This window comes from Oncorhynchus keta, chromosome 17, assembly GCF_023373465.1.
Source record: "Oncorhynchus keta strain PuntledgeMale-10-30-2019 chromosome 17, Oket_V2, whole genome shotgun sequence".
Classification (NCBI taxonomy): domain Eukaryota; kingdom Metazoa; phylum Chordata; class Actinopteri; order Salmoniformes; family Salmonidae; genus Oncorhynchus; species Oncorhynchus keta.
In genome coordinates, this window is record NC_068437.1 from 49943108 (window position 1) to 49964137 (window position 21030).

At 46.0% G+C, this 21030-nt stretch overlaps 2 protein-coding genes across 5 annotated transcripts in view; one reads left to right on the forward strand and one right to left on the reverse strand.

Moving 5' to 3' along the window:
• LOC118395983 (prickle-like protein 1) overlaps nt 1-5866 on the forward strand; it is a 73726-nt gene extending 67860 nt beyond the window's left edge. For both annotated transcript variants that reach the window (XM_035790107.2, XM_035790108.2), the window contains exons 6-8: nt 2382-2568; nt 3011-3922; nt 4128-5866. In XM_035790107.2, coding sequence (XP_035646000.1) covers nt 2382-2568; nt 3011-3922; nt 4128-5065 — 2037 coding nt within the window. In that variant the 3' untranslated portion in view covers nt 5066-5866. The remainder of the gene's footprint in view (nt 1-2381; nt 2569-3010; nt 3923-4127) is intronic.
• Nucleotides 5867-7179: 1313 nt separating this feature from the next.
• The window catches only part of LOC118395984 (uncharacterized), a 39768-nt gene continuing 25917 nt past the window's right edge, over nt 7180-21030 (reverse strand). For all 3 annotated transcript variants that reach the window (XM_035790110.2, XM_035790109.2, XM_052466324.1), the window contains exon 11: nt 7180-8720. In XM_035790110.2, the coding sequence (XP_035646003.1) occupies nt 8529-8720 (192 nt within the window). In that variant the 3' untranslated portion in view covers nt 7180-8528. The remainder of the gene's footprint in view (nt 8721-21030) is intronic.

Genomic DNA, 21030 nt, shown 5'->3' on the forward strand with positions numbered 1-21030 from the left:
GCAATAGGGGCTAGAAGCAAGGGGCTAGCAGCACACAAGGAGACTAGAAGCAAGGGGCTATAGCAGCACACAAGCTAGAAGCAAGGGGCTATAGCAGCACACAAGCAGAAGCACAGCACACAAGGAGACTAGAAGCAAGGGGCTATAGCAGCTAGAAGCACATAGCAGCACACAAGAGACTAGAAGCAAGGGGCTATAGCAGCACACAAGTAGACTAGAAGCAAGGCAGCACACAAGCTATATAGCAGCACACAAGGAGACTAGAAGCAAGGGGTTATAGCAGCACACAAGGAGACTAGAAGCAAGGGGCTATAGCAGCACACAAGGAGACTAGAAGCAAGGGGCTATAGCAGCACACAAGGAGACTAGAAGCAAGGGGTTAGCAGCACACAAGGAGACTAGCACACAGCACACAAGGAGACTAGAAGCAAGGGGCTATAGCAGCACACAAGTAGACTAGAAGCAAGGGGCTATAGCAGCACACAAGTAGACTAGAAGCAAGGGGCTATAGCAGCACACAAGTAGACTAGAAGCAAGGGGCTATAGCAGCACACAAGTAGACTAGAAGCAAGGGGCTATAGCAGCACACAAGTAGACTAGAAGCAAGGGGCTATAGCAGCACACAAGTAGACTAGAAGCAAGGGGCTATAGCAGCACACAAGGAGACTAGAAGCAAGGGGCTATAGCAGCACACAAGTAGACTAGAAGCAAGGGGCTATAGCAGCACACAAGGAGACTAGAGCAGCACACAAGGAGACTAGAAGCAAGGGGCTATAGCAGCACACAAGGAGACTAGAAGCAAGGGGCTATAGCAGCACACAAGTAGACTAGAAGCAAGGGGCTAGCAGCACACAAGGAGACTAGAAGCAAGGGGCTATAGCAGCACACAAGGAGACTAGAAGCAAGGGGCTATAGCAGCACACAAGGAGACTAGAAGCAAGGGGCTATAGCAGCACACAAGGAGACTAGAAGCAAGGGGCTATAGCAGCACACAAGGAGACTAGAAGCAAGGGGCTATAGCAGCACACAAGGAGACTAGAAGCAAGGGGTTATAGCAGCACACAAGGAGACTAGAAGCAAGGGGTATAGCAGCACACAAGTACTAGACTAGAGCCCAGCTAGAAGCAAGGGGCTATAGCAGCACACAAGGAGACTAGAATAGCAGCACACAAGGAGACTAGGCTATAGCAGCACACAAGGAGACTAGAAGCAAGGGGCTATAGCAGCACACAAGGAGACTAGAAGCAAGGGGCTATAGCAGCACACAAGTAGACTAGAAGCAGCAAGGGGCTATAGCAGCACACAAGGAGACTAGAAGCAAGGGGTTAGCAGCACACAAGGAGACTAGGGGCTAGCAGCACACAAGGAGACTAGAAGCAAGGGGCAGCACACAAGGAGACTAGAAGCAAGGGGTTAGCAGCACACAAGGAGACTAGAAGCAAGCTATAGCAGCACACAAGTAGACTAGAAGCAAGGGGCTATAGCAGCACACAAGGAGACTAGAAGCAAGGGGTTATAGCAGCACACAAGGAGACTAGAAGCAAGGGGCTATAGCAGCACACAAGTAGACTAGAAGCAAGGGGTCTATAGCAGCACACAAGGAGACTAGAAGCAAGGGGCTATAGCAGCACACAAGGAGACTAGCAAGCAAAGGGGGCTATAGCAGCACACAAGGAGACTAGAAGCAAGGGGTTATAGAAGCAAGGGGCTAGCAGCACAGCAAGGAGACTAGAAGCAAGGGGTTATAGCAGCACACAAGGAGACTAGAAGCAAGGGGCTATAGCAGCACACAAGGAGACTAGAAGCAAGGGGCTATAGCAGCACACAAGGAGACTAGAGCAAGGGGTTATAGCAGCACACAAGGAGACAGCACACAAGGAGACTAGAAGCAAGGGGTTATAGCAGCACACAAGGAGACTAGAAGCAAGGGGTTATAGCAGCACACAAGGAGACTAGAAGCAAGGGGTTATAGCAGCACACAAGTAGACTAGAAGCAAGGGGCTATAGCAGCACACAAGGAGACTAGAAGCAAGGGGTTATAGCAGCACACAAGTAGACTAGAAGCAAGGGGCTATAGCAGCACACAAGTAGACTAGAAGCAAGGGGCTATAGCAGCACACAAGTAGACTAGAAGTGCACTACTGGATCGAAATTGGAGCGGGCGAGAAAGCCGATGCTCCTGCCTTCGGGTATCTCGCTCCACAGTCCAGTCAAATTGGGCACACTCCGCTCACATACTCTGGCCGACACATAAAACCACGCTGAGTCAGATTCAAACTCACCAACACAGGCATATGTTCTCTGGAGGCAACAGCAATAATCACTAGACCAACCCAAGTCACACACTTGTCATCTAACTGTGTTAATGTTTCCATCTTCAGGTTATCTTTTCTGACGAGTGTACGGAGGCGGAGGGGCGTCACTGGCACATGAAGCACTTCTCCTGTTTTGAATGTGAGACGGTGCTGGGGGGGCAACGTTATATCATGAAGGATGGTCGGCCATATTGCTGCGGCTGCTTTGATTCTCTCTATGCCGAGTACTGCAAGGCCTGCGGGGAACACATTGGTAAGCCCTGACGATACGCATACAGACCACTGCTTCTGCCATTGTGAAAAAAATGGCAGAAACTAAAATAAACACACAGACATAACCTAACAGTTTACTATCAATGGTTTTTAGGCAGTGAGTGTGTTCGCAGGGCTCTATACAGTGACATTACATTACATTACATTTTACACACATACGTACCTAAATATTCTGCTGTGCAATCTGGATTTTTTTTAAATTTAGGAGCACCAGTACACATTGCTTTAATACATTACATATCCAATGCAGAATATCAAAACAAAATGTATCATGGCAATATTTTTCAGCCAGTATGAACATATTACAGGACACATACCTATGAGGGACTTGACAATGAGTCAGGGAATCACACCACAAAAAGTGTTTCACAAAACACAAATATTTCCTCACATCTGTGCTAAGTCTTTTTCCTTTCCCGTAGGTGTGGACCACGCCCAGATGACGTACGACGGTCTCCACTGGCACGCCACCAAGGGTTGTTTCTGCTGTGCCCAGTGTAAGAGCTCTCTGCTGGGCTGTCCCTTCCTGCCCAAGCAGGGCCGGATCTACTGCTCCAAGGCCTGCAGTCTGGGAGAGGACGTCCACGCCTCAGACTCCTCCGACTCCGCCTTCCAGTCCGCGCGCTCCCGCGAGTCGCGCCGCAGCGTCCGCATGGGCAAGAGCAGCCGCTCAGCCGACCAGTGCCGCCAGTCGCTCCTCTTCTCGCCCTCTGTCAACTACAAGTTCCCCGGGTTTACCGGTAACCCAGACACCGATACGCTCACCAATAAGCTGGCCCACCTGGGTTTAACAAATGAGGAGTGCTTCTGGAGGGGGAGGGAGGACACCGAGGGCCCCGAGGACCGGGGCGAGGAGGAGTGGGCCGAGCACGAGGACTACATGACCCAGCTGCTGCTCAAGTTCGGGGAGCACGGAGTCTTCCAGCAAGGTGAGGTGGTCGACTCCAGACCTACAACCAATCTGTGGATGACCGAGGCTGAGGTCAAGATGAAACAGTGTGAGCCTCAGAGCTCTAGGGCTGAGACCGGAGGAGGATGTGGAGGAGGGTCAGGCAGCCAGAGCCTGGCCAGTAAGAAGTACCAGACAGATATGTACTGGGCCCAGTCCCAGGACGGGCTGGGGGATTCGGCCTACGGGAGCCACCCTGGCCCGGCCAGCAGTAGGAAACTCCAGGAGCTGGAGCACGGCGCTGTAAGCATCGGAGGTACCAGCTTCCAGAGGGAGGAGAAGCAGTGGTATGACAACTCTCTGGAGTGCATCACAGACAAGGTGAAACGGACAGATCAGAGTGTCAGGGACTCCATGGACTCACTGGCACTGTCCAACATCACGGGTAAGACATGTTACATCTCTATTAAAATAGCCTTTTAGTCCAGTACTAGGCTTGATTTGTCCAGGAGAAATGACCAGGTCTTGATCTGATTTGCATCCTAATGTTCAATGTTCTGTGATGGCAGAATGTTTTTTGAAACAGCACTGTGGTGAAAAGACAACTTGTACAAATACATGTCATTATCTCTCTCCCACTCTTCTCTCAGGTGCCTCTGTAGATGGCGACAGTAAAGAGAGACCTCTGGTCTACTCCTTACAGAGCTTCCAGGAACTCGAGGCTGAGAGAGACTGTGAGAACACAAGCAACATGGGAACTCTCAACTCCTCCATGTTACACCGCAGTGCCAATTCCCTGAAGAGCCTTACGTCTGAGCTGGAGCAGGAGAACGTACCAGAGGAAGAGACGGTCCCTCTTCCCTCTCCCCCCAAGCCTCCTCATGTCCCGGCGTTGAGACGGACTCGATCCCAGTCTCGACCCCAACAGGTGAAGTTCTCCCCAGACGTCGTGGACAACAGTCGCTATGGTGATTTGCAGGTGCGCCAGCCTCCGATGAGCGAGCGGACGCGGCGGCGAGCATACCATTTCGAGGAGCAGGACCAGGAGATTGGTGACCCGGGCTCCGGCCGCTATCACAACCACCCCCACAGGAGACGCCGCAGCCGCAAGTCACGCTCCGACAACGCTCTCCACCTGGTGCCCAAGGAGAGGGCCAATCGCATATACTTCAGAGAGGACCATAGAGGTCATGGGGGACACGGCTTCAGCTCAAAGAGGCCCCAGCAGCTGGCCTTCCTGCCCAACCAGCAGGGGTATGGCCAGACCCAGCATCCCCACAGCCATCCCCACCAAGCCACCTCAGACTTCAGACTCCAGCAAGGCCCAGCCATGGAGAGGTTCATGGGGTTGTGTGGGGAAAGGGACCAAGATGACTGGTGCTCCACCTGCTCCTCTTCTTCCTCTGAGTCTGAGGAGGAAGGCTTCTTCCTGGGCCAGCCCATCCCCCAGACACACAGACACTACTATGATGGCCTGCCCAGCCCAAGCCACGTGGCAGGCCTGCCCTCCCTGCCTTACGGAGCAGTCCCACGGACTATGTCCAAAAAGAAGAAGGGGCACAAGGGGAAGAACTGTATCATCTCATAAGACTTTTAAACTCTGTGTGCAACCCCCTTCTGAATCTCGTTGTTGTTGCCACTATTGTGAATACAGAAATGGCCCGCTTGTTAAAACCGTCTTGCCATCGGATGTAATACATGTTAACATGGCTCTGATCCTATTATTGAATTGCATTACAAAAAAAACAGAGTTGCATAAACACATTTCAACTGTCATAATTGTATTAGAAAAAAATGTATGCAAATAACTCTGAACAAATGTATTTATAAAAACACCATTTAGAGAGTAGCGGAAATGACTATTTAACAGTGCAGATATTAATGTATATATTGTAAAGTGTAATTGTTTTTATAACCCTGAGTCAAATGTTTTTGTAGTGGAATGGCATTGAAAAGACAAAACTGACAGCAGTTATCAAAGAACCTTCTCTTTTCTTAACCAGGGTTTGAAAAATTAAACATATGATATGCTGCCAGCAAAGGTATTCAGAGTGCAGAGTTTGACCCTGGGCCTGGTTTCCCAAAAGCTATTTCCTGGTTGCTAAATTTCAAATAGTTCCCCTAATTTCAGTTTGTGTGACAAAACAAGCAAGTATAGTACCATTTGGGGGGACAGGTAGCCTAGTGGTTAGAGTGGAGGGGCGGCAGGTAGCCTAGTGGTTAGAGTGGAGGGGCGGCAGGTAGCCTAGTGGTTAGAGTGGAGGGGCGGCAGGTAGCCTAGTGGTTAGAGTGGAGGGGCGGCAGGTAGCCTAGTGGTTAGAGTGGAGGGGCGGCAGGTAGCCTAGTGGTTAGAGTGGAGGGGTGGCAGGTAGCCTAGTGGTTAGAGGGGCGGGCGGCAGGTAGCCTAGTGGTTAGAGGGGCGGGGCGGCAGGTAGCCTAGTGGTTAGAGTGGAGGGCGGCAGGTAGCCTAGTGGTTAGAGGGGCGGGGCGGCAGGTAGCCTAGTGGTTAGAGGGAGGGGCGGCAGGTAGCCTAGTGGTTAGAGTGGAGGGGCGGCAGGTAGCCTAGTGGTTAGAGTGGAGGGCGGCAGGTAGCCTAGTGGTTAGAGTGGAGGGGCGGCAGGTAGCCTAGTGGTTAGAGTGGAGGGCGGCAGGTAGCCTAGTGGTTAGAGTGGAGGGGCGGCAGGTAGCCTAGTGGTTAGAGTGGAGGGGCGGCAGGTAGCCTAGTGGTTAGAGTGGAGGGCGGCAGGTAGCCTAGTGGTTAGAGGGGCGGGGCGGCAGGTAGCCTAGTGGTTAGAGGGGCGGGGCGGCAGGTAGCCTAGTGGTTAGAGGGGCGGGGCGGCAGGTAGCCTAGTGGTTAGAGGGGCGGGCGGCAGGTAGCCTAGTGGTTAGAGGGGCGGGCGGCAGGTAGCCTAGTGGTTAGAGTGGAGGGGCGGCAGGTAGCCTAGTGGTTAGAGGGGCGGGGCGGCAGGTAGCCTAGTGGTTAGAGTGGAGGGGCGGCAGGTCAGGTAGCCTAGTGGTTAGAGGGGCGGGGCGGCAGGTAGCCTAGTGGTTAGAGTGGAGGGGCGGCAGGTAGCCTAGTGGTTAGAGTGGAGGGGCGGCAGGTAGCCTAGTGGTTAGAGTGGAGGGGCGGCAGGTAGCCTAGTGGTTAGAGTGGAGGGGCGGCAGGTAGCCTAGTGGTTAGAGTGGAGGGGCGGCAGGTAGCCAGCCTAGTGGTTAGAGTGGAGGGGCGGCAGGTCAGGTAGCCTAGTGGTTAGAGGGGCGGGGCGGCAGGTAGCCCAGTGGTTAGAGTGGAGGGGCGGCAGGTCAGGTAGCCTAGTGGTTAGAGTGGAGGGGCGGCAGGTCAGGTAGCCTAGTGGTTAGAGGGGCGGGGCGGCAGGTAGCCTAGTGGTTAGAGTGGAGGGGCGGCAGGTCAGGTAGCCTAGTGGTTAGAGGGGCGGGGTGGCAGGTAGCCTAGTGGTTAGAGTGGAGGGGCGGCAGGTCAGGTAGCCTAGTGGTTAGAGTGTTGGGCCAGTATTGTATTGTAAACAGATCAGTTATCTGTATAAATGTAAGAACTGGAATATAAAGGCCAAGATTGATGCTTATAAAATTGTAATAAAAAATATATATTATAAACGTAATGAGAATGTGATTTCATTCCGTCCCAAAAAGCTGGTACAGAACTAGTACTGTATAAAGAAGGATTATAGTGTGAAGCACCAGTTGTTACATCACTTTTATTACCAAATAGAAAATAAGATGTAAATACACAAAAATATGCAAACTCTGTATGATCAGGTTGTTTTACTACTTGGTCAGAAAGCCAGTAGTAGTGGATGACAGAGTAAATAAATGACAGCTGGACATCTAGAGTAACGACGGCAGAATTCTCTTTTCAAGTCTGAAATCTAGAACAGCATTGAAACAAGCCAATCAAATTAGAATGCTTCATATTTTCTTCTATGACCTCCCAAAAGCAGTGGTGACCAACTGGTCGATCTCAAAGGCATTTCTTGTCAATCTCAAACATTTATGTAAAAAAAATATATATAAAAAAATCCTTGCATTTGTATACATTTTTTGTCTTACACCGTTGCCGGTAGGTGCACTTGATTCAGCTGCCCTGCACGCCGGGTAGGCGAAGTGTTCTCATTTTAAACCATTTAATTTGTCTGAAGATACAAACTCTTCCTTCCCGGCGGGCCTGCAGAGCAAATGAAGTGCACTACAGGCCTACCGCTGGCCAATCGGATGGCTCAGATTACCGTGTCTGCAGTAACGTAGCAGGTGTGAAGGAAAGCTACAGATACTGTGAGATTTCAAAACCATTAGGAGAGAAACTGAGAATGATGCGAGTCGAGATCCGCCATCAGCTGGATGACAGTGTCCTTTTTGGTCAGTGTCAGCGGAGGAAAGGGAGAGTAGAGGGATGTTGAGAGGTGGACTGCTGAGCCTGACCATCAGATACAGGCACCATCAGCCCAGTAAAATGTAAAGCGAATTATTTAAATATGCTCACGTAGCGTCGACTCACAAGTAATACAACAACTGATCTATATTACTGTGTGATCATATAGCTTAACTCAAATTTTTTAATATATATATTTTTAAATGGTCTGAACAACAATGCATTGGCAGGGAAATTAAAGCGAAGCCAATATGCAGTGATTACGCTATAGACCCAATACATTCTGTACAAACCTCATTGCTACAGAACTGTTTTTAATTGGTTAATGTAGCACAGGCGTACGTTTTTTAAGTCATATTTAGAAAACATCTGAGTGATAGAACTGGACTTGCATTTCGACTCGGAAATGATCTCAACTCGGAAAAGGTTGGTGAAAATAAAACACTTATTCTCAATTTAGCATGTTTTCAATAAAATCAACTAACTTTTTTTTTTGTGACCAATTATTTTTAGGTTAAAATGTTATTTGAATGTGAATGTTTCCCTCTTATTGACACAGTAATTGAGAGAATATCACACAGGGTCACAATGTCTATACCACTGGCCAAACTACACCTCTGGTCCAACAATCCTGGCATGTAGTACGCGGATTTGTGGTTCCCCCTCATGTTGATGGTTGGGGCTTTATGACCTGGTCCAGCTCTATGATGAAGTGTCGGAGGTCGTCAAGGCAACGCTCCCTGATCTCAATCAGGTTGTCCTTCAGAGGGTTCTGAAGCATCTTCTCCAGACTGGGCTCCTTGATAACCAGCATCTTTACCACCGTGCCAAATGTCTCGCAGTCCTGCTTGTACCGCTGCACACACGCACAGAGACACACACACGCACAGAGACACACACGCGCACAGAGACACACACGCGCACAGAGACACACACGCACAGAGACACACACGCGCACAGAGACACACACACGCACAGAGACACACACGCGCACAGAGACACACACGCGCACAGAGACACACACACGCACAGAGACACACACGCGCACAGAGACACACACACCCCTACATTAGAAATGTAGCCTATACAAACCATAGTCTGCTGTTCTAAAACACCTCACAGTCCAACATTAGCAATGTATACAAACCCTCCAGTGTGCACTGTTCTGAAACATAGTAGAAAAACATCCTAATAGGGAAATTGATTAACCACCATAGAATCAATAACATGAAGTACAAAGACAGTCATTGACTACATAAAACGTACCACCACATTTATATATATTTTAAAAAAATGTAACCTTTATTTAACTAGGCAAGTCAGTCACATGAACCAGGAATAATGCACATTCAGAAGCAGGAGAAGCTGGTGTCAAATTCAATGAAATTGTACAATGTGCACTGACACCTTCGCTTCAAAGTGTTCTTTAATAGCTGTAACACAAGTAGAGAACACTCAGGTTCAGACCTACTCCTCGTTCCAACACTTTACTGTGAACTTAATGAACCCACATTTTCTGGCAAGTAGGTGTATTCAACAAAACAGGTGTGTCCAACCTTCCATTGGAACAAAATGGAGCGAAGGTGTTATATTAGCAGACTGTTAGCGGTTCAGTTCCTCCACATGGTAACTAACAGACTCCTGTCCAGCCGGCAGCTCTGGTTTTACAGCCTGCCACACTAGAAAGGGCTGATAACCGCTCTATTAAGCCAGGGCTAGAGTCCCAACCAGATGCTAGCCCACTGGGCAGTAGGTCTGTATCACCTGGGGGGTGGGGGGTAAGTGAGCATTGTGTGTTTGATCCCTTCTGGAGGTCAGCACTCTAGCTAGATCTGGAACGAGTGGTTTTCACACCAAATTGCCTTTTGAAGTGCCCTCACAAAGAGAGGGAGCAGTCTGGGACATGGGTTCAGCTCTAGAGATCAGCTCCAAGCCTCCTCTGAAGTTCCCTAATAAGTGCCCCATGAAGTTCCCTATAAAAGTGTCCTATGAAGGAGGGCACAAGGGCATAGAGAGCAGTCTGGGACAAGGGTTCAGCTAATATAATCCTGCCAGGCCCCCTATGCTCGCCCCCACCCTAGTGGGACTTCAGAGCCAAACAAAAACCCTCCATGAAAGTTGACTGGAGCCTGCTGGCGGCGGCAGTCTAAGCTTTACTGTTGCTTTTAAAACCAATTAAACCTTCAGCCCACACTGTGTAAACTTTTAATACCAATTAAACCTTCAGCCCACACTGTGTGAACTTTTAATACCAATTAAACCTTCAGCCCACACTGTGTGAGCTTTTAATACCAATGAAACCTTCAGCCCACACTGTGTGAGCTTTTAATACCAATTAAACCTTCAGCCCACACTGTGTGAACTTTAAATACTAATGAAACCTTCAGCCCACACTGTGTGAACTTTTAATACCAATTAAACCTTCAGCCCACACTGTGTGAACTTTTAATACCAATTAAACCTTCAGCCCACACTGTGTGAGCTTTTAATACCAATGAAACCTTCAGCCCACACTGTGTGAGCTTTTAATACCAATTAAACCTTCAGCCCACACTGTGTGAACTTTAAATACTAATGAAACCTTCAGCCCACACTGTGTGAACTTTGAACGACGTTGTCGTTGGCGATTTTTTTTGCCCGCTTTGAGGACAATACAGTGCCACTGACACGGCCTGCAACGGAAACATGCGGTCTCTCCTTCACTGCAGCCGAGGTGAGTAAGACATTTAAACGTGTTAACCCTCGCAAGGCTGCAGGCCCAGACGGCATCCCCAGCCGCGCCCTCAGAGCATGCGCAGACCAGCTGGCCGGTGTGTTTACGGACATATTCAATCAATCCCTTAGTCTGCTGTTCCCACATGCTTCAAGAGGGCCACCATTGTTCCTGTTCCCAAGTGGTAACTGAGCTAAACGACTATGTTTCCGTCATCATGAAGTGCTTTGAGAGACTAGTCAAGGACCATATCACTCCACCCTTGACACCCTAGACCCAGTTTGCTTACCGCCCAAATAGGTCCACAGACGATGCAATCTCAACCACACTGCACACTGCCCTAACCCACCTGGACAAGAGGAATACCTATGTGAGAATGCTGTTCATCGACTACAGCTCGGCATTCAACACCATAGTACCCTCCAGTTCAAGTGAGACCCTGGGTCTTTAACTGGGTACTGGACTTCCTGACGGGCCGCCCCCAGGTGGTGAGGGTAGGCAACAACATCTCCTCCCCGCTGATCCTCAACACGGGGCCCCACAAGGGTGCGTTCTGAGCCCTCTCCTGTACTCCCTGTTCACCCACGACTGCGTGGCCACGCACGCCTCCAACTCAATCATCAAGTTTGCGGAACAACAGTGGTAGGCTGATTACCAACAACGACGAGACGGCCTACAGGGAGGAGGTGAGGGCCCTTTGGTGTCAGGAAAATAACCTCACACTCAACGTCAACAAAACTAAGGAGATGATTGTGGACTTCAGGAAACAGCAGAGGGAACACCCCCTTCCACATCGATGGAACAGTAGTGGAGAGGGTAGCTAGTTTTAAGTTCCTCGGCATACAACAGACAAACTGAATTGGTCCACTCACACTGACAGCGTGAGTTGCAAGCGCCTATTCAACCTCAGGAGGCTGAAGAAGAGGCTTGTCACCAAAAGCACTCACAAACTTCTACAGATGCACAATCGAGAGCATCCTGGCGGGCTGAGGTGCCCTCAACCGTAAGGCTCTCCAGAGGGTAGTGAGGACTGCACAACGCATCACCGGGGCAAACTACCTGCCCTCCAGGACACCTACACCACCCGTTGTTACAGGAAGGCCATAAAGATCATCAAGGACATCAACCACCCGTGCCTGTTCACCCCGTATCATCCAGAAGGCGAGGTCAGTACAGGTGCATCAAAGCTGGGACCGAGAGACTGAAAAACAGCTTCTATCTCAAGGCCATCAGACTGTTAAACAGCCACCACTAACATTGAGTGGCTGCTGCCAACACACTGTCATTGACACTGACCCAACTCCAGCCATTTTAATAATGGGAATTGATGGGAAATTATGTAAATATATCACTAGCCACTTTAAACAATGCTACCTTATATAATGTTACTTACCCTACATTATTCATCTCATATGCATATGTATATACTGTACTCTACATCATCGACTGCATCCTTATGTAACACATGTATCACTAGCCACTTTAACTATGCCACTTTGTTTACTTTGTCTACACACATCTCATATGTATATACTGTACTCGATACCATCTACTGTATGCTGCTCTGTACCATCACTCATTCATATATCCTTATGTACATGTTCCTTATCCCCTACACTGTGTATAAGACAGTAGTTTTGGAATTGTTAGTTAGATTACTTGTTGGTTATCACTGCATTGTCGGAACTAGAAGCACAAGCTTTAGGAACCATGGTATGTGACAAATAAAATTTGATTTGATTTGATTTGATTTGACTGAAAGAATTACAATAACTAAAACACTGGCTTAATTCAACATTACTTCTAAGTCACTAAAGAAGTTACTGTATGTGCGGTAGTCCCCCCCTAACATTTTTATTTATTTATTAGTGGCAACTGTTCTTTCCAGTGGTAAAATATGTTTTATTGAAGGAATAAGACTATAATGGCTTTGTCAGACAGTCTCATTCTCTGCGTCAATTTCCCAAAACAGCAAGAGAGTCCTTTGACCTATTTCTCTCCAGTTGTGATTTAATTAAGTCCCAGGAAGCTTCGTTAAGAGGTAGGACTGTGTCATGTCATGTTCTATTTTTGGAAATCTGGGCTGTAGTAGTCTTTTCTAGTTTAGAATAGTTTAAGCAAAGAAAATGCTTAATTTTTTCAAATGTTATCTTCTGACTGTGCAGGACAAAATATATCAAGTGAGTTGAAAGCCATAAAGAAGAGTTGTAAGAGTGCAGAGAGGTCTAAGGACAGCTGCCTGTCAGATAATCTGGGTTGAGGAGGAAGTGGGTTTGACCCTAGTATAAATCAGGCCTTGTTGCAGGACACCTTCGGCTACGAGACCGTCCGCTATGAGCAAAGGGCATGTGTACATGTACGCGTGTTCAAGCCAAACCAGCCTATAGAGCTTTACATAGATAGCCTGAAATAAACACAGGCTTTAGGAGGTTGTGATGGAAGTCTGCTTGACCTGGCAGGTACGGTACAAATAAAGGAGAGGATGATGTTTATGGTGTTCCTGTATCTCACAGGTTCAGAACAGAACCTCTTAACACTACAACCTGCTAAACTATGGCCACTAGCACAGGGCTGAGGGCTCTTAAGATGAGGGAGGACCATTATTGTTTTATGAGCGTGGCCTTATTTCTATTACAGCATATTGGATGACTATCATTCATGTTCCATTCACCCAGCTCAATGTAAACATTGATCTTTTTAGGCTACTTACTAGATGATACTCAAATTACACCTATACCCATCATGAGGTTACATACAACCTAGTCAATGAATGAAATACATACATACATACCTTGACACATTCAATATCGCCTTGCACAATCTTGCCTTCATCTCGCTGATCTAGGGTGTAATCATTAGTCCAACAGTTGCAAACAAGAGTTTCGATTTGACAAATTTAGGTATGTTCATCGCAGTTTCGTTCTGTTTGCTTCCGTTTAAGAAATGCTTTTCAACAAAAATCGGCGGAATAAATACACCCCTGATCACACGCAAACATAGTTCACTTTCATAGCAGACAGATAGTTGTAGAACTCCTTCTCGCATCTATGTGCTCTCCTCCTCTCACCTTTTCCATTCACTTGTGGACTTCAGTGCACAACACATCCGTGACCCGACGGAAAAATCTAACCGCGACACACAGCCTACATCGTCACCGTATTAGCTAACATCAAGTCAACAACATAGCTACTAGAACTACCGCGTTAGTAAACCCGCTACAATCATGCAGTACAGTGTAGTTAGCAACCAGTTTATCAGTTACACCGGCGGGCCCCCGGTTGCAATAAATTAATCAAACCAAAAGCTAACCTTGACTTGGAAGTGTTTGAGTGTTGGATAGCTATAATCAGCTAGGTAACAAAGCATCCCTCTTTGTTTGGGCCGAGTGTTTGAGTAGGCTAAACTAACTAGCTGCATTCGCTAGCTAAGTAAGTGAAAAAATATGAAATACAGCTAGCTCTTTCTCTCTCGCTTCTCTAGTTTTGAAGAAATGTAATTTGTTCAAAACTGTTCTACTGCTGTCTTTCTCTCTCGATTCAACTACTCGTCACATTTTATGCCACTGCAGTGCTAGCTAGCTGTAGCTTATGTTTTCCATACTAGATTCATCATCTGATCCTTTGATTGGGTGGACAAGTCAGTTCAAGCTTCAAGAGCTCTGATAGGTTGGAGGACGTCCTCCAGAAGTTGACATAATTACTGTAAGTCTATGGAAGGGGGTGAGAACCACAAGCCACCAAGATTTTGTATTGAAGTCAATGTACCCAGAGGAGGACGGACACTAGCTGTCCTCCAGCTAAACCATGGTGTTACCCTACAGAGTGCTGCTGAGGCTACTGTAGACCTTCATTGCAAAACTGTGTTTTAATAAATTATTTTGTGAATATATTTAGTGATGTTTTATCTAAAAAGGTTCAGTAAGACCAAACTCAATTGATCAAATATTTTTTTCCTTTTTTTCTTTCTTATGTGTCTAAAGGGGTCCTAAAATAAAATGAAAATAGAAACATCTAATAGCTAAATGATAGTTAGTATTACCATCTTAAAACAATTCCATATGTTAGCTTAGTAGAACAGGACAGAAGTTAGTAGTAGGTTCTTAACACTACAACATCTAAACCATGGCCACTAGCACAGGGCTGAGGGCTCAATGGCCAAACAATAGGAGAGACTTCAGTTGGGTGGGACAAGTCAAGTCATGGAGGACCACAGTACTTCAAAGGTCAGTGGAATAATAGTATGTCTAACCTGAAACAATGAGGATGAAAATAGGCCAAGACGCATGGGAAAGTTCACCCTATTATATCAAATAAAACAAATACACTCAAGGCGTACGTACCCTAAGCACATATTCTAAGGTTTTGCTCATTAACTCAGTAGTGTAAACTGATTTTGTAGACTAGGACGTATATGGTATCAGTGATGCCACATTCAACTGGGAATTCCTACATAAGACCTGTCACACCTGATACCACCTGAGGTATTTGAAGGGTCAACTGGGCCAAGCAAGGTAGGGACGGTTAAGTGAAATTATACACACTACAGCATACTCTCCTGAAAGAGACTCAAGGAGCTGCTAATTAAGAGTAAATTCAAATAAGTGCAGTTTGTGCCTCCAGCCTCCAAACGTCTCAAGGTCTCCCACATTCTCTCTCCCCATGTTCCAGTCCATACAATCGTTTTAGCTCTCTCACTCAGTCTCTCCATTGCCCTGAAAATACCCTCTCAGCTCAGCTAGCTGCAGCATGCTGAGGCAGTTAACACAGCCAGTTATCTGCTCATTCCCGCATCCCTAACCCACATTGTGCAGGCCTGCAGGCTGCTCTCCGAACTGGAGCAGAACTGCAATGACCTGCAGAGGTGTGTTGCTGATGTAGATAAGATTAATGAACACATACGAGGGTTATATTCTAGAGGGTCAATTCTACAAGATTCAAGAGTAAATCGGCACTCAAACTGAAAACGTTTACCCAAGAAAGGCATTAACCAAAGTGCTGCAGTATAGAGACAAAACAACAATAGAACGGTCACTGTCCAATCACTGTACGTGGTCTTATTTGTAAAACTAATCAAACACATGCTCAAGACAAAGTACAACAAAACAAACAAATACTGTAAAAATGTCAGAAATATAACCGACAGAAATATCCTGAATGTGGGACATGTTAGCCTTCGAGACTGATGCTTCAGAGGCTCGGCACACTTCATGCAAACGGATGACTCAGGGCGCATGCAGTATATGAATATCGTTTTGTCACAAAATGGGAGGCTCTTTGTAGTGCATAGTCCTGCCGTTGTTGCTTTCGACAAGAGTTTCGTTCCGCTCAAACATTGTGACAGAGCAAACAATTCATTGCCCAGCGGTAGGGCTCTATATAGGGCTCTATATCCCTGTAGCAACAATGGAAGCAGGAAAATGTTTTTTTCTCCTTGTTCTCTTCTGGCACAAAGTTTTTGTTTCACAAAATAATTTTGTCGTGGTTCCCAATCAACTTCAAAAATCAACTTCAAGATCGCTCCAGCTTGGTTTTGTCACGCCGTGGTCATTGTATTTTGTGTTTTCATTATATATTTGGTCAGGCCAGGGTGTGACATGGGTTTATGTTATTGTATTTTCATATTGGGGTTTGTAGTATTTGGGATCGCGGCTGATTAGGGGTGTTGTATAGGCTTGGCTGCCTGAGGCGGTTCTCAATCAGAGTCAGGTGATTCTCGTTGTCTCTGATTGGGAACCGTATTTAGGTAGCCTGAGTTTCGCTTTGTATTTCGTGGGTGATTGTTCCTGTCTCTGTGTAGTTTCACCAGATAGGCTGTAATTAGGTTTCACGTTCCGTTTGTTGTTTTGTATTGTATAGTTATTTCATGTATCGTCATTTCATTCATTAAAGAACATGAGTAACAACCACGCTGCATTTCGGTCCGACTCTCTTTCGACAAACGAAGAACGCCGTTACAGGTTTAGCTTGGCATTAGACTGCTGCATCAAATAAGCAGACTATTTTGCATTGATAACCAAATACAAATCTTTGTGACTGTTCAAACGATAAACCAAACGAAATTGCAGGCTTAGAATTCCCCCCAAAATTGTATTATTAAAAAATAATAATAATAACTACGTGATTCTGGGCTATTTAATAACATTCTATTTTTAGCTGATATGGAAGTGAATACATTCAAGCAGTACATTAAACTTAAGATAATTTTGTAGGTTTCACAGACAAGTAAAATGATATTTGTCAGAGCATATTATTTAATTATAAATCAGATTATTTCACATGGAGCTGTGTGAAGCTAAAAGGTATGTTTAGCCAGCCAGCTCGCTAGCAAGAGAAGAGAACGTGATTCTTCTTTGCTTTCACCACAAATGTGAGAGAACCTCTGCTATCGTCCCCTGGTGAATGTTGCTATTTGGGATTATAGCCATGCATGGACCAGTGAGGTATCATGTGACCAAAAGGTGCATGCTGCTTTAAAAACATGGACTCTGCCCAGGCTCACTCCCACCCATAACATGACGCATGTGATCTCAGGATCAGCCTTTAATGTCTGTAGACTGTGTCGCCCATCATGTCACCCGTAGCCCCCGGTTCACATAATGGCAGTGTTGGACTAACACCAACCACAGGGAAGTGTGGCCAACTTCCTCTTTAAACAACTTTCGTCTCCTGGTCAGTTTCAGTTTCTACTTTATTCTGAAACAGTTTGATCAAATAGGGAAACAATGAATACAGGCTGAATTTAGGATACATTTGATCACTACACCGTGCTACAAGAGTAAATTGTTCATTTACCTTCAGAGAGGGTAAGCTTATTTGTGAAGGAGAGAAAATTGTTCCAGGTTTGAAGATGCATAAAGAAACAAGTAACATGAACGTGACAAAAGGAATGTTGTCACATCTCACAGTACCCACCAGCTAGGTTAGGGTGCTCTCGAGCGGCTCGATGTTCTTTACCATTCGGCCATTAGATTTGCCACCAATGCTCCTTATAGGACACATCACTGCACTCTATACTCCTCTGTAAACTGGTCATCTCTGTACACCCAGCGCAAGACCCACTGGTTGATGCTTATTTATAAAACCCTCTTAGGCCTCACTCCACTACTATATGAGATACCTACTGCAGCCCTCATCCTCCACCCGTTCTGCCAGTCACATTCTGTTAAAGGTCCCCAAAGCACACACATCACTAGGTCGCTCCTCTTTTCAGTTTGCTGCAACTAGAGACTGGAACAAGCTGCAAAAAACACTCCAACTGGACACTTATCTCCATCTCTTCATTCAAAAGACTCAATCATGAACACTCTTACTGACAGTTGTGGCTGCATTGCGTGATTGCGTATTGTTGTCTCTACCTTCTTGCCCTTTGTGCTGTGGCCTGTGCCCAATAATGTTTTGTGCTGCTACTATGTTGTGTTGCAGCCTTGCTAGGTTGTCATCTTTTGGTCTCTATGTAGTGTTGTGGCCTCTCGTCATGAAGTGCGTTTTGTTGTATTTAAAAAAAATATATATTTTGAATCCCAGCCCCCGTCCCCGCAGGAGGCCTTTTGGCAGGCCGTCATTGTAAATAAGAAGTTGTTCTTAACTGACTTGCCTGTTTAAATAGAGGTTAAATAAATCAAATAAAAACTGTTAACACCAGTCTGATTATGTTTGCCATCTTTCAAAACAGAAGATCTTTCCCTAAGGTTTTTCCCTAAACTACAGTGTGTTGACACTGATTACATTGTCCCTTCATTAGGTTCCTATATACAGTCTTCTAATCTACATGCTTTGAAGCTTTAAAACAGTATGCGTGAGAATGAAAAAAAAAAAATGAAAAAAAAAAGCCTTGTGATGAACAATTAACTCAAAATGAATGATTTCCCTTGACAATACTGCAGCTTAAAAAAAACGCTCTTAATTCTGTGTGTGTGAGAGGAAGAGCGTCATGGCGCATTAACAACAATACAGAGTATTTAGGGAGTAGCGTTTCCTCAAACTTTACTCTGAACACAGAACAGAAGCAGTCTCTTGTTACTTCACAAAACAGGAAGTTTTAACATGCACGTGTGTGTGTGTGTGTGTGTGTGTGTGTGTGTGTGTGTGTGTGTGTGTGTGTGTGTGTGTGTGTGTGTGTGTGTGTCTGTGTGCGTCTTTCCTCCCTACCTCCCAGCGGTGGGAGCCAGGGGCCGATCTCCAGACATGATACTGGAGGTAGGGCCACACAGGATGGGTTGAGAAGCCAGGGCTGAGGGCGTCAGAGTGGGGAAGTAAGGAGGTGAAGGGGGACATTTGGAGCAGACGTGGAGGTCTGGATTATAGGGGTACGTGTGTTTGCTTGCTTCTGTGTCTGCATGCATGCATGTACAGTGCCTTCGGAAAGTATTCAGACCCCTTTACTTCTTTCACATTTTGTTACATTACAGCCTTATTCTAAAATGGATTTTAACAAATCTAAAATCCTCATTTACACACAATAAATAAAGACAAAGTGAAAAACAGGTTTTTAGATTTGTTTGTGTGCAAATGTATAAACAACTATTTATTTACATAAGTATTCAGACCCTTTGCTATGAGACTCGAAATTGAGCTCAGGTGCATCCTGTGTCCATTGATCATCCTTGAGATGTTTCTCCAACTTGATTGGAGTCCACCTGTGGCCAATTAAATAGATTGAACATGATTTGGAAAGGCACACACCTGTCTATATGAGGTCCCACAGTTGACAGTGCATGTCAGAGCAAAAACCAAGCCACGAGGTCGAAAAAAAACTGTCCAAGACAGGATTGTATCGAGGCACAGATCTGGGGAAGGGTACCAAAATAATTCTGCAGCATTGAAGGTCCCCAACAACAGTGGCCACCGTCATTCTTAAATGGAAGGAGTTAGAAACCACCAAGACTCTTCCTAGAGCTGGCCACCCGGCCAAACTGAGCAATCGGGGGAGAAGGGCCTTGGTCAGGAAGGTGACCAAGAACCTGATGGTGCCTCTGACAGAGCTCTAGAGTTCCTCTGTGGAGATGGGAGAACCTTCCAGAAGGACAACCATTATTGCAGCACTCTACTTATCAGGCCTTTATGGTAGAATGGCCAGACAGAAGCCACTCCTCAGTAAAAGGCACATGACAGCCCACTTGGAGTTTGCCATAAGGCACCTAAAGACTCTCAGACCATGAGAAACATTCTCTGGTCTGATGAAACCAAGATTGAACTCTTTGGCCCGAAAGCCAAGCGTCACGTCTGGAGGAAACCTGGTACCACCCCTATGGTGAAGCATGGTGGTGGCAGCATCATTCTGTGAGGATGTTTTTCAGCGGCAGGGATTGTGAGACTGGTCACACAGCCAAGAAAACATAGGAGTGGCTTCGGGAAAAGTCTAATTGTCATTGAGTGGCCCAGCCAGAGCCTAGACTTGAACCGTATAGAACATCTCTAGAAAGACTTGAAAATAGCTGTGCAGCATCGCTCCCCATCCAACCTGACAGAGCCTGAGAGGAACTGCAGAGAAGAATGGGAGAACGCTTGTAGCTTCATACCCAAGAAGACTCGAGGCTGTAATCGCTGCCAAAGGTGCTTCAACAAAGTACTGAGTAAAGGGTTTGACTACTTATATAAATCTAATGAGGTTTTTTTATGTCAAAATGTCTAAAAAACAGTTTTTGCTTTGTTATTATGGGGTATTGTGTGTCGATTGATGAGGGGAAAAAAAGATTTAATACATTTTAGAATACGTCTGACGTAACAAAATGTGAAAAAAGTCAAGGGGCTTGAATACTTTCTGAAGGCACTATGCATGTATGTGTAACGAATACAGATTTGGGGGTAAAGTGGAGTAATGAGTGGATGTAATGACTGGATGGCCTGATACACAGAGGACATTATTAAAACAGCCACGTAATCAGCCTGGGCTGACTGCAGACCGGACTGGAGCAGCATAAAGGGGATAGGGCTCCATTTGGGACACAGCCTCCATCTCAGGGACTAATAGGGGAGAAATGTATATGTGTAGGTTACAGTGATAGAAATTATGAATGGAGGGAGTCTTCAGAAAATAACTGCCAGCCATTTTGGTTTCGATATTCAAATTCAGCTGAATAGTTTCTCTGATACTTCATCTAGTTTCTCTAACCAAAAAGTTAATAGTTGTAAAAACATGCTTTAAAAAAAACTGTGGAAAATATGTAAGCTAAATCTTAAAAGTGTAGTACCATCAATTAAATATAGGCTTATGAGATCAAGGATTGTCAACTGCTAGGTTGTTATCTGACTGATTTGATTGTATTTTTTTTTAATTCTGCTAATGTAACACAGGAGCATTTCAAGAGGAAGTTACTGGATCTTAGCATAAATAAATGTCTCGGTTTTCTCATTTGCTTTCCTAGCCCGTAATCCACATATTACGTAAATAAGGCTAAAGCAGTAAAGTAGGGTATTATAAGAACATCGACCCGACTGACCCCACAAATCAAACT